At 43.2% G+C, this 13536-nt stretch overlaps 1 protein-coding gene across 5 annotated transcripts in view; it reads right to left on the reverse strand.

The window, feature by feature from the left end:
- CACNA2D3 (calcium voltage-gated channel auxiliary subunit alpha2delta 3) overlaps positions 1 to 13530 on the reverse strand; it is a 799126-nt gene extending 785596 nt beyond the window's left edge. For 4 of the 5 annotated variants that reach the window (XR_003048003.1, XM_015593665.2, XM_025050813.1 and 1 more), the window contains exons 1-2: positions 13364 to 13530; positions 12601 to 12682 (exon numbers count right to left, since the gene is read on the reverse strand). Coding sequence is in view for 3 of the 5 variants with exons in the window: in XM_015593665.2 (XP_015449151.1) it covers positions 12601 to 12682; positions 13364 to 13485 (204 nt within the window). In the remaining 2 variants the exon portion in view is untranslated. Of the gene's footprint in view, positions 1 to 12600; positions 12683 to 13363 lie in introns of those variants that run through there. The other variant, XM_025050814.1, reaches the window with a different exon arrangement.
- Positions 13531 to 13536: the final 6 nt, after the last annotated feature.

Consider the following 13536-nt stretch of genomic DNA (forward strand, 5'->3'; position numbering starts at 1 on the left):
CCCCAAGCACCCACAGGTGAAAGGGTTGTTTCTCAAGATCTGCTCCAGCTCAAAAGTTCTCTCATTCCCTTCTGAGTGAGTAGTCAGGCTCAGCAAGAAGGTAGAAGGGAGGCATCTGATCTGGTCACTGCACAGCCACATGGCAAATTCCGTGTGTGACATCGAGCACTCCACAGAGCAAAAATCATCCTCACGGCCTCCACAGATTAATGTACTAGGGAAGAGGTGGATGCAAGAATCCTCCAAGAGCCTCAAAATGCAATACTCTGTCAGGCCTGATACTGGGAGAAGTGAGGCTGGAGCTAAACATCCTTTGGCAAAACTGTCTCCCATTAAATACATATAATTTAATTCCCACTTTCTAGCCAGCTGCTCCCCCTCAGAGGGGCTGTGCTGGGTGCAGACTTTCAGCACATCCTAGGGCCAAGCCTGGAAGAGAGAGAGGGCAATTACACCTGCGGGACACAAATGCAAATGCAAATAACCCAAACTCGATTTATGGCCTCTCACAAGGTTTCCTCCTACATGAAGGTGCTGGCCACAGCCATGAAGGGCGCAGCCGAGATGTCATCCAGAAGTCGGTAGCACTGTTCTGTGGATGCTGCAGATACGTGCGTGCAGCACACTAAGAATCAGTTCTGATTGCTTGCAATACACAGACTCAGAAATCCAGTCCCAGTGGTGTAAAGAAATAAACAAACAAACAAACAAATACAAAATAAAAGGAAGCCGCACTGAGAAGGTATAGTCATGCTCAGCAAACACTGTGCAACATCTGACGCTGGCCTCAAAGAAGGCCAGGTAATGATCCCACATGAAGGTAAAAGGGATAGAAATTAAAATCCAGATTTCTCCCTAATGTCACCGAGAATGTGGCGTTCCTGCACTCCACGGAATTAGCCGCAGCAGCCTCCTAATTGCCTGTGCCGAGTTGCCTCCCCCAGGTTGATGGTGGCGGCTGCGCAGCCCCATCAGTCTCGCTTGGTGCTCCTCGTGCACCCGCCCGGCACTGCAGTGCTCCCGCCCGGCACTGCGGTGCTCCCATGGCAGCTGCTCGGCTTGGCACTGCGGAAGCACCAGGACCCCTCAGCCCGGGTGGGAGGCTTCTGATGGAGACTCGGCCATGTTTTCAAGGTGCTGACCAAGAAGGGCTGGGATGCTCGCAAGGGTGAGGAGGGGGTGACAGGCTAGGAGAAGTGAGGACCAGCTGGCTTAACTGTCTGCCAGTCCCTACTGGCACCGAGACTGTGGGAGAGGGACCCACATGTAGGGCTTCAGAGCTGGATTGCTGGAGCTGGGAGGCGTCCCTGACATCTTGTGGCATCCACGCCTGAAGCTAGGGACTCATAAAACCCAGCGTTGGAGAATAAATGAAGAAAGGGATCCAAAGGACCGACGCCTGCGCTCAACAGCATTCTTATTCTCATCACCAGCATGAGAGCACCAAGAAAAGGCTCAGCTCAGCCCTTCCTTTGTTTATCTGTACATTCATGCATTCCACAACAACCTCTGAAGCCCATCCCAAAAATAATTCTGTGCAAAGTGCCAAAGGGGGACCCTCTTCCATCCAAAAGAGCAAGCCTGCCCTCGGGGAATTTAAGGTCTAGCTTACCTGCCTCCTTCTCAACACACCACACCGAAAGAGATAAGGGGTCTCAGGATATCACACATCCCCAGACCTACCAAGGGCACAGAAGGATCTGCCAGACTCATTCCGCACAAAATGAAACTGACCCTAGTGGGTCCAAGGGCTGTGGCCTTCAAGCTAGCTGTCAATCATGCAGAAAAACAGAACTGTGGCTTCCCTGTGAGAAAAAATAAATAAATAAATGAGCACCATCAAACATCCAGGACAGAAAGACAAAGAATGAGGATAACAAAGACAGAGGGGCTAAAATTTACTGGGCACTTCCTGGATATCCAGGTCTGTGCTAAGACTGATACATGCCAAAATAGCTAATCCTCACTGTAACCCCATTTTATAGATAAGGAACCTGAGGCCTGGTTGAAGAAAGGCCAAACTAGACCTCAAAGCCAGATCTATCTTGTCCCAAGGTCTAGAGCCCAAGCTAGCCCTTCCACACAACCATCCATACCATAATGGGGAATACAGAAAGGGAAATTTAACCAAATTCAATGAGATCATCAGAAAAGCTTAGGAGTCAGATCTAACAAGGGGAAAGCTGGCTGACCCATAATGGAAATCAAAAGACCAGCAGCATCATTTTATTATAATAAAAGGGAGAACTATAAAAAGCTAAACGGTTTACGGGGCCCTCCCCTCAGTCTAGCTGTTGCTCCTTTTAATTCTATATTATGAAAGCAAATGACAATGCAATGCACCCAAACAAGGCAAAGTATTCCTTTTGAGTAAGAATTAAGGGCAGGAAGACATTTCCAACAACCACCCCAATGAGCCAACAGAAGGTTGACAAAAGCACTGGAAAATTGCTGGTCCTGGAAAATACACAGATGCCCTTCCTCAGACCTCACCCCAGCCCAGGCACCTGACCAGGATTCATATGACCCAGGCTCAAACCTCCCTCTGCCACCTGGAGCTCTGTAGCCTTGGGCAAAGTCATATTCTCTGTCTTGGTTTCTGCCTCTCTACGACGGAGATGATGATAGAACCAACCTCAGGAGTGGTTGTAAAGAATTAAATAATACAAATAAGGCACCTGCATCATTACTAGGATTACTGCCTACGAAGCTCTTATGGGGCTCAGCAGTGGGCAGCTTTAGTGGGGTCTCCAAATAAGGCCTCTGGATGGCCTGATATTAACTTTCCCCCAGTGGACAAACTGTTGTCTTCAGCAGCCAATAAACCCCAGTATGTGGGAACAGCTCCTGGGAAATAATAATAACAAGCCCACCTTATCTAAACACTTCCTATGAGCAGTTATGGCCAAGCATCTCATTCGGACCTCTCAACTCCTCCCTAGAAGTTAGTATCATTGTGCCCATTTGACAGGTAAGAACGCCGAGGTTCAGTGACTGACTTGTCAGGGTCAGATGACTGGTCAACTGCAGCATCAGATTCAAATCCAAACTAGTCTGACTCACATCCAGAGTCTCACCTCTAGACAGTCTGCCTTCCCAAGACCAACTGCCTCTCTTTAAAGATTTTTAAAATCAATAATCCTCAGACTTCTTTCTGACTTTATATATTTTTCCTATCATTCAGAGGATATTTGTTTCATGCAAAAAAATACTGTTGTTTAAGTAGGAAATCCAGCATGGGTCTCTAAGTCTGAAATTTCTGTTCTGGTATCACTGGCTTTTTTAAAAAAGATTAGTGAGCCATGAGCCCTTTCCTGAGAGGATTACATCTTATTTCAGGGTGACCAAATGACTCCTGCTGTTCTGAACTACTAGAACTTGGCCGAGACCCTGGGATTTTAAAGTAGTTACCAGTTTTTATTAACAAAGGGAATGTATATTAAAACACATGTGTACATATGCCCTTTAATGATCGCCTGATAGTTCTCCTTAAAGTGTGCCCTTTTTCCCAGCATAGCATTTTGACCGGAGCCCAGACCAGAATGGAGAAGAAGGAATATTCGAACTTCAGTATTAGCATCCCAGAAGCCAAATGACTATCATTTATGTCAGTGGGGCAAAAACCTATGCCCACTGAGCTGTTTGTACATACCTCCAATGGATTTATTGCCTCCCACACCTATTGTTCTTCTTACAATATTTTTCTGCCTCTGCCTCAATGCAGCACAATGGAAAAGGCATTATGGATGGCACAGGGACAAAGAGCCAAACGCCCGCCCGGTATTTATGACTCTCACTTCTCTTTGCAAATTATAGCACAATGTTATAGAAGAACAAACTAGAATCTCACAACTGCCCATCTTTACCGTACAAGGAACAGGATTAGGAAAATTTGGGAAAGAAAGCAAAAAAAAAAAAAAAAAATTTACGTCCTCAGAGACATAATGCTTTTGTTTGCCATTGTGCCCCGTGACATTAAATGTGTGTGACATATATTGCCTTAATTTTATGAAATCATCATGGGATCAAAGTGAACTAAAATTTTAGGCATCTCTCTTTCTCTTTATTAATACTGAAATGGGACGGCAGCTAGAAAGCTAAGGCTTCCCATGTGCAACATATCATTCTAAACTACTTTACATGTGTTATATCATTTAATCCTCCCAAAATCTTATGACCCATAGGCTTTTGTCATTAGTTCTATTTTGCCAACGAGTAAACTAGTGCCCAGAGAGATAAAGCTGGTGTCTGAACTATTTGGCCCAAATGGAACTCTGTTTACTTTCATTGCTGATTTCTTACTATTTTTCAGTGTTGATTATAATGGCTTTATGTATAAACAATTTTTGAAAGTTAGACAACTACAATAGCATCCCATCATGATTTCAAAGTGTTGGTACCTGGTTTACACAAAGAGGGATGGCAAGTGTCACTCATTCTACATCTTTAAGAAGATCAGCAGAGGAATGCAGCTCAAAGGCCAAAACACAACACAACATGCCAAGGAACTCTGAAGAGGAGGTGGGCAAAGCCAACGAGAAGAGCCAAGGAACACGGGATGCCTTTCAGGGGCTTCTGAGACTTGGTGACAAATGGTGGTCCCCACATATTGCTGTACCTCCCTGCCCCCTGACAGGAGGAAGGACCACTCTACTCCAGCAAGATGTCTTGTCCCGTGGCTGGCATCTAGCACTGCTCCCCAGAAAGTGGTTGGGAGAAGAGTCCTCCAAGGCCTAGCAAGAAGAATTCTCACAGGAGGAAATGCCTGAAATGCTGTCCAAGAGGGCATCTGAATTAATGTGTGTTCACGGCTGGCTTCTGGATGTGCTCTTACAGCAGGGAAATTGCTGGGTGCTCTGGGCGGTGTGGCAGACACCGTCATTCCTCAGCCTAACCCAGTGCCTACACAGCAGGGTAAGGCACAGTGGATGTAACAGAAAGACCCCATGTGAGGGGTTCCTCTGGGTGTCCCCTTGACCCTCAGGGTGAAGGGAGCTGACCTCAAAGAGAAGAGTGAACATCTGGGTAGAGGCCATATCAACTGTTGCCTACTCCCCATCAGGTACCAGGTGGGATCACTTTCCTATGTGCCAGCATCCGGATCTCACTCAACCCTTCATGTACTTGCTTGTTCACTCAGTTTACATATATGTGTGGAGCTAGGCCCCACAGGTGCTTAAGGAACTTTATCTGAAGAGCTGGTATTTTTGTCATGCAAAGAATTATGACCTCAGCAACTCTCAGGCAGGAAGCTCTTAGGTGCCAGGCAATGTACTAGATGCTCTGCATATTTTATTTCATTTAATCTTCACCACAGTTTTTAAAGTAAAAGGTATTGGTCTCCTTTCACACTTGAGAGTACAGGTTCAGAAATGTTAAACTACAAGGTGACCCAGCTAGGAGATGGCAGATCTGGGACTCAAATCTAAGTTCTGACTCCAAACCGTGTCCTCTCAGCTGTTATCTCAGGCTTTAATTGTTTCCGAAGTAATTTCCCAGATGTTATCGCATCTAATCCTCTCAAACACCAGTGAGGTTAAGAAACACAGGTATTATTCACATTTTTTTCCTAACAGGAACTGAGGTCAAAAAAGGTCACACAAAGAGGAGAGACTACAGCATCATGGCCGGGTGTGCAGACTCTGGAAGCTCAGCTTAGTCACGTTGGAGAGGCTGCTAAACTTTTGTAAATCTCAGCTTCTAAAACTGTAAAATGGGATGAGTGGTAGTCCCTGCCTCATTAGGTTGTTGGAGAAACTTAATGGGATGACATACGTAAAGTACTTATCATAGTACCTGAAATGCAGAGACTTCCAGTGAATGCTACCTGTTTTTACAATTCGATTAAGTGATTTGCCCAAGGCCACTCAGGAAAAGCCTAGAGAAAAGATGAGACACATGCCACTGCTCCTCGGCAATGACCTTTCCTTTAACAACACTGTGTCTCCAAAGACGTGTCTCTAAAAATGCTCCAAGCTCTTGACCTATGCGGACAACAAATAAAGATGGGCAAAAGATGCCCCCTAGACTAACTGCAGCCAGGAACATTAAATTGGGCTGACTGGACAAGCGACCAAGCAAGGAAAAAAGAAAGCCAAAATGAGAACAGCCTGTCCCACATGGAGCTTTGCCCCAGGCCCTGTGGGCCCCGTGCTTGTTTTAATGCTCTACTATCATCATCTTGAAATTCTTCACAATTTTTTAACGAGGGGACCTGTATTTTCCTATCACACTGGGCCCTGCACATTATATAGCTAGTCCTGGTCTCAGCAAATCCTCAGCTTCTAGCTGCCTATAAAATCTCAGATGCTAGATAAATCTATGCCTGGTGGACTGGGTCACTTGGTTCTGTCCTAGCACCCTGGTTTGCTCCCTCAGGCCACTCTCTCTAGCAGCCCAAGAGAACAAGAACAGTCTTCCCTGTCAGCAGGCAGTATCTGGCACATTCTGTGATGAGCAGCATCCATTTTTATTGGCATACTCATGCACACACAAACTTAAAAGTATAATGGCAATGACATGTGCAAGCCCCAAATATCGACTGGCAGTTGCTTCTACCAGAGGTCTGTTCTATGAACCCACAGCCATTTATGATCCTGCCCAAGTGGCTTGTCCGGATCATTTACATGGATAGCAGCTCTTTTAACCTTGGGATGGTACTGTTTTCCAATATCAGGTGCTAAGATAAATATTCTTAAGTGCACAAAGTGAAGAAATAGCCATCTATTTCTTGTCAAGAGATAATGCTCTCCTTTACAATTTGGCCTTGAAATGCCCTGTAATAGTTTGGCTTCTGAGTTATTTTCATAATCTTGGTTTGGGGTAACCAAGAAGCTATGCAGCACATAAATTTAATACACCTTATAAATGTAATGCCTTATTTAAACTGCCTTGGAATGAGCACCCAATAAATGTTGTTCAAAGCAAATGTAAATTGAAATGTTTACCTTTTATTGAAAACATACTGGACCCTTTTCAAAGCTGTATTTGTCAAATAACTTTCTTCTGAAAAGCAGATGTGCTGACTACCCACAGAAATCCTCTATAACACATCGGCTATGCAGATCTGCCAAGGGTGAGGTGTGGCCCAGGTAGAAAATGTGTCACAGAGAGGTCCTTGAGAAACAACCACCTCTCTCTGCTGGTCACTAAATACTCAGGAAATTCAAGGGGCAACAAGCACCTTCTGCTTCATCTACATCATTCTATTCCCTTGAAGAAGCTAGTTTTGTATAACAGACCAAAGAGGGCTGATGAAGATTCTATCAGTGTTGCCAGATATGACGAACTTTTCCCCTCGTTGAATGATATACAAAAGCATCACCACAGTCACTGGAGATGAAACACAGGCCGTTCTGTCTCTTGTATAAAAATTACATTGAAAGGGGGAAAAAAATCTCATATGCTAATTCATAGACCAGCATTTACAACACCTATTTCGTTTTTTTCTCAGCCTCGGCCACAGCAAACCTCGAAATCAAGTCACAGTGTCCCAGGGAACATCGATCTGCTGAAAGTCTCTGACTAGAAGATGCTATACATTTCAACTTGGGAGCTCATTTCAACAAGCACTGTGACTGTCAAAGATACGGGGGACCCCAGAAATAAATGCCATGGAGGTATGTGCTTGGATAAAGAAAAAGCCTATTTGTGGTTATCTGTGGTGGTGAATCTGGATTAATGACAGACCTGAAGCAAAGGATCCTTCTGAGAATGCATGCTTCTTTAAGTAAGCCCAAAACACCAAGTCAATCATTGATCAACATAAGTAGGAGCACTAAACACCAAGTGAGGATCAATCGAAAACTGAAAAAGAAAAAAGCTAAAACCCCAAACTGGCACTTCTGTGAATGTGTGCTTCAAACTGTAGGACAATGAAACACCTGACAGGGCCACAGTTACTCCGGGTAAGGGTTTTGTTCATCCTGATACACAGCTTTGTCTTTATCACAAACTGGAAATATTAATTGTGCTTGCTCGTGCCTGACAGATTTCATAATTAGTAGGTGGTTTGGTATTCATGTGTCTGCCTAAAAGCACGCTAGTATTAGAAAAAATAAGATAAAATAAAATAAAAATAAAGTAAAATCGGTTTGAGAGCACCATAGTAATTGATCACAATTAATAGCCACATTAGAATAAAAATCTGAAGTTTGCTTCTGACAGAAAACCATGTCTCTATTTTCATTTCCCTTAATTTTGACTAGCACCTGTAAATTTAAGCAACAGAGGCTGAAGCAATTCCTAATGAGAGAAAAACCAAAGCAAAAATATATCAGAAAAGAAATTTTGAGAACAAGAAATGAACAAAAAAGGCTCAGACAAAAACTGAGCAAAGCCATACACAAAGAACTTTCGCTGCCGCAAGTGACTATGTATGAGTTTACAAATGCAATTAGATACATGTGTGGGTAAATTGCGCAAACTGAATTCTAACTGGTACCCTGTCCTGCTAATGTCCTGGTGATTGGGCTAATGAGACCAATAAACTGCCCTGAAAGATTGAAAACTGTCATTTCTGAGATTTCAAGACTAAAAAATAATCTGCCAGGGAAAAGTCCAGTAATTGAACTGGTCCCGGGACTTAAATCATCGGCGGCCTAGGATGAATGCATTAATCTTGCAGGATGACAAATAACTGTGTTTATTCAACAAAAGTGTTCGGCTAAGTAGCACCTCCTGCATGAAAGCAATCTGTAGAGTGTCAGGCTTCCTAGAGGCAGCACAGCACTGCCACCCAATTCCTGACAAGTGACTACTAATATTTAATTATTGAAAAGTCCATCGATTCCCACATTGATAAAAAGTCATAATTATCAAAATGGCTTAAAGAACCAACCTTTTACTTTGCTGACTCCGTTTTGTGAAAGAGATATCAAGTTTATTAAAGCCACTCTCTCAATAAATAGTTGATAAAACAAAAACCTGGTTGTGCATTCTAATAAGTGCTGCATGAGGCATCCAAGATAAATGCCAATTCTTTTCTAGCATTAATGGCAGAGACACACATTACCTGTATTTCTGCTGTGTATTTATCATCACAATTCTGGAAAATGGAATTGGAACCCTTCATTTCCATGAACATGCATTCCCTGAATGCAGGACTAAATAGAAGGAAAAACCTAGCTCCTATCAAATTGTCCCTAAGGAGAATGAAATGAGAATCATACTAGTTTAATGCCTTTTATTATGAATGTTAGGGGTGTGGAGCTCATGAGTTTAACAGCCTAGGTTACGGTGCCTACTAGAATGCTTCTCACTGAATCCCCAAATTAAAGCGGTAATGAAGCTATGCCTTCCCAAAAGAACCCAAACAAAACACATTCTGTGGGGAAAATGAAGCAAGATAGTGGCAGCTGAATCCTGGCATGAATATGTCAAACAGGAAAGTTAATTAAAGGGTGAAGTGAATCGAAACCTCTGCAGTATCTGCAGCTAAGGAAGGCAGCATCCAGGCACACAGCAGCACACCAACGTTCCTTTCAGGGCCACTATTCTACAACTGTAAAACCTCTCAAGATTAACTCCAACTCCAACATCCCTGTCCCACGTTCCTCCATTCTGTACTGAAAACACACACTTTGCTAAAACATGGACTATTTCATTTTATAAAATCAAAAATATCTTCTTTTTAAGAAACTACTAGGTTGCTACTCCTATGCTCAGCAAAGACAAAAAGAAGAAAAAATAGAGAAAGTCTAGCAATGAATATCTAATATATTATCATAGGCTAATATAGTGAATACCATGGTATTAAACATAGAAACAATTGATGAAATATTCTCCTTCCTGAAGCCACAACAATGAGGTACATCGTTAAATATTCGTACTTATGTTGATGAAGTCAGTGATAAAACTGCTACCTACAATTAAATTACCTAATAAAAACCTGTTACCAAAATGGCATTTTTTGCAGTCTCCAAAAACCTTAAAATAGATGGCCAATTATTAACTTACATTCACAATAACTACTTGGTAAAGTTTTTGCCTTAATGCAAAAATTACTAAATTCTCATGCTAAAAATGAACATACTACATCAGTGAAAACATGAAGTGTCAATTAAAGAAACTACAAAGAATACATAAAATTATACAATGGCATACAGTATACCTTATTTAGCTGAAATTCAACTTTAAATGTCCATGCCTTAAAAGAGTAATTACAGTCTGTTATGCAACACAGTATAGTCACCTTTGAGTCCCCTTAATACAGCATTAACGCATTTTTTAACCAAGTTTTCTAAATCATTTTGAGAGTATCTTAACTGTTAAAGATGTAGTGACGAACTGGAAAGATGCACAGAATTTTGACTTAGAGTACTAATTTCCCATGCAAACAGCCAGAAATTTGAAAATAAACAAGAGAAAGACAACTGTTTCCTTGCTTTTCTAAGTGATGTTATGCTTCCCACATTCTGAGTACCTCAGATCTTTCCTCATTTGTCCTCTGAACTTTCTAAATCAATGTTCTTTGCTAATTTTTAAAATAGTCATATTTTAGGGCAATGGACCAAGATGGCCAAAAGATACCTGCAAAGATGCTCCCCAAGTCATCTAACATGCCCTGCCCATCATTCATGGAAGTCCATGACTAGTAAGCGAAACCATGGGTATCTCAGGACTCCATGGCAGATGACTGTGATCCAAATGCAAGAGCAGATACCCTGGAACTTAATGCCAAGCAACACCTCACCTTACCCTCACATTAGATTACAAAATGCCAGGCAACAGCAAGAAATGACAACAAAGCCATAAACAGCTGGAAATAATTACACAATTGTCAAGCTGCAAACATGACAAAAGCAAAGCTAGGCTTGTGAATTCACTATCAGAAAGGATGCTGATGAGAAGGTAAGAGAAGCATTTTAGCTGTTTCCAATTTGCTATTATAGAGCAGCCAATAATATGGTTGATGGGGCTTTGTGCAGTGTGAGTGTGTGTGTGAGTGTGTAAGTGTGTGTGTGTGTGTGTGTGTGTATTAACTTAAGAGAGAAGGAGAAAACATATTTTATGTGCTCCTACAAAATGTGAGATAGAAGATATGTAAGCATAACTAAGAAAACAGTCACAGGCTCTGAAGGGATTCTTTCAAAGTTGCTGCAACTACAACGCACAGATGAAAAATACTTCTTTAAAGTTATACAAATATTCACTTCTTTAAAAGCATAAGGAAAATACACAGGCAATGTTATAGTCCAGAACTCTTCACATAAAACATATGACATGTGGACAAAATGCCAAAGCAGGGTACAGATTGGTCCAGATTAAAAGAATCCTAGTGAAAAGAGTCAATTCTTATAAACTGAAGATAGGTCACAAGTATGTAAATTATCATCATCCATAAAGGTATATTGTAGCCTCAAGTTTTTATCAACTGCCTATAATTCAATGAACTCCTTTCCCAAACAATGAAGTTAAGCAAACAATCTTTGCACAGTTTCAAAGAATATGGCTACTGGCAATTTTTAAACCAGAATAATTTCTGTCATTCTGTTGCAGGCTGATGTTTCATTACGATATTTAAATTTCATGTGACAAACTGTTTCATATAATGTCCCCAAAAATGCTACTCTCTGAAGTGGAATGCCATAAATAAAATACGTACTTGGTTACCAGGCAGCATGCATAACACATATGTTACATTGGCCCAAAAAGCACATTTAAAAATGCTTAAAAGTTAACTTAACAATTTAAGCTGTTTGTACCCATTTTCAGAGAATTATCCCCTAAAGGCCAATTTTATTTTCTATCTTTGAGAAAATACCTGGATTCATCCTGTTGATTTGTCAAAGTGAAATTCTTTTAACCCCTCAAATCTCTCCTCCGCTGCCATTTTTCTCTTTTTTTTCTTGAAGGGGAGGGCAAAGGACCATATATCTCACAATGTAATTTTAAGCATAATGCTCCCTGTTTGAATTAAAATTGATGCTGCTTCTGATAAAAGCCTAATAATCAATTCTCCATTCTCATTACTCTCCAGAATAATATGGACAAAGACCAATTTCTTAAGTTTGTGGACGACTCTCATAGGTTATTACCCGGCAGTGCAGCTGAGTGGAAAGATAACCATATTCATTCTTCTTATCTGTAATGATGTAATGCATCCCAGCCCTGGGTCTAGATGATTGTGGAATAATGGGATTGTACAACTGCAGGGATGACAAACAATAGTGCAGCGTCTTTCGGTGATACACTGAACCCCAGCCTCACACGAAGGCAAGGTGAAAGACATTGTAAAATGGGCACTGATTCTGCCCCTTGAATGAAGTTCGCATTTTTTGGCCAGAGGAGCATCTGCTCTCACACTGAAACAGCAATACCGTCACTGAGAGGAGAGCCGTGCAGAAACAGTTTCCGAGCCCTAGCCAGGACAGTGCCAGTGAGTATCCTGCTTTTCTTTGTGTTTAGAATCAAGAGTCATCTAAAAATAACCGGTTGGTAGGGAGAAGTCACTGCACAGTACATTGCCAAGAAACCGTGAGATCAGAGACACCTCTGATAACTGAAGCTGCTTAGGGTTCACGTTTGTTTGGAAAACTAAATCTGCCTCCATTTTCTGTGCTGGAAAAATCCTGCTTCCTGCCACCACAGAAACCTTACCTTTTGCAGAAGCTGGGAGCCGGAGTATTTAGCAGCAATGGATTTTATCTCCCCACCAAAAGCCGAGGCCCAGAGCTTCACCCTATCAAGAGAAAGGGCACAGAAACGAATGTAACATCAGTGTCACAGTCAACACGCACGCAACTCGCATACATGGTTGTGGTTGAAGGAGCCTGGCAATATAACATTGGATTGGAGGGGGGGGGGGGCAACGAAAGAAAGAAAAAGCGCCTTGGTAAAAACTGCCAGCACCAAACTGCAGAGCGCAGCGCGAAAGGGGGCCGGACGGTGGTCACATAGTTCAGGATGCACAAAGTCTCCCAGGCTCTCTAATAAGATCACTGGGTTTTATTTTAATGATTGCCTGAGAACTTACTCACCCCAAATGGGTATCACCTGGCAAATACTAGTCGGAAGAAATTCACCCATCCCCCTCCCCCAAAAAGAAGTAAGATGGCACGATAGCAAAAAGGAGGGTAAATAAACGGCCCGTGGAAGTTGGATTCAGTAAACAGGCTTCAAAGTTGGTGCTATCACTTGAGGTGAGCCTCTCCAGGTCTCACTCGCCAACCCGAAGGAGGGGGCTAGAAGATCCCACCCCAGCCTCGCCTCCCCACTCCGTTCGGGGAAGGCAGGTGCGAGAGGCGAGGCCGACGCCCGCGGCAGGTCCTGCCCAACGGCACCTGCAGGCGCCCAAACTTGGGCACAGTGGGTCGCGGGCGGCCGGGTCCCCTCCCTGGGCGGCGCAGAAGCCGGCACTTACACGGAGAGCGGAATCTGCTGCTCCGAGCGCACCACGTCCCCCAGCGCGGCGTAGAGAAGCGCGGTGGCGAGGAGCGCCGAGGCCCCCCGGGACGCGCGGCGCAGCGAGCCCGGCCCGGCCATGCTGGGCTCCCTCCGACGCGCCGGCGGCAGCGACAAGAGAGGCCGCGGGGA

Source organism: Pteropus alecto, unplaced genomic scaffold (assembly GCF_000325575.1).
Source record: "Pteropus alecto unplaced genomic scaffold, ASM32557v1 scaffold75, whole genome shotgun sequence".
In the NCBI taxonomy this organism is placed as follows: Eukaryota; Metazoa; Chordata; class Mammalia; order Chiroptera; family Pteropodidae; genus Pteropus; species Pteropus alecto.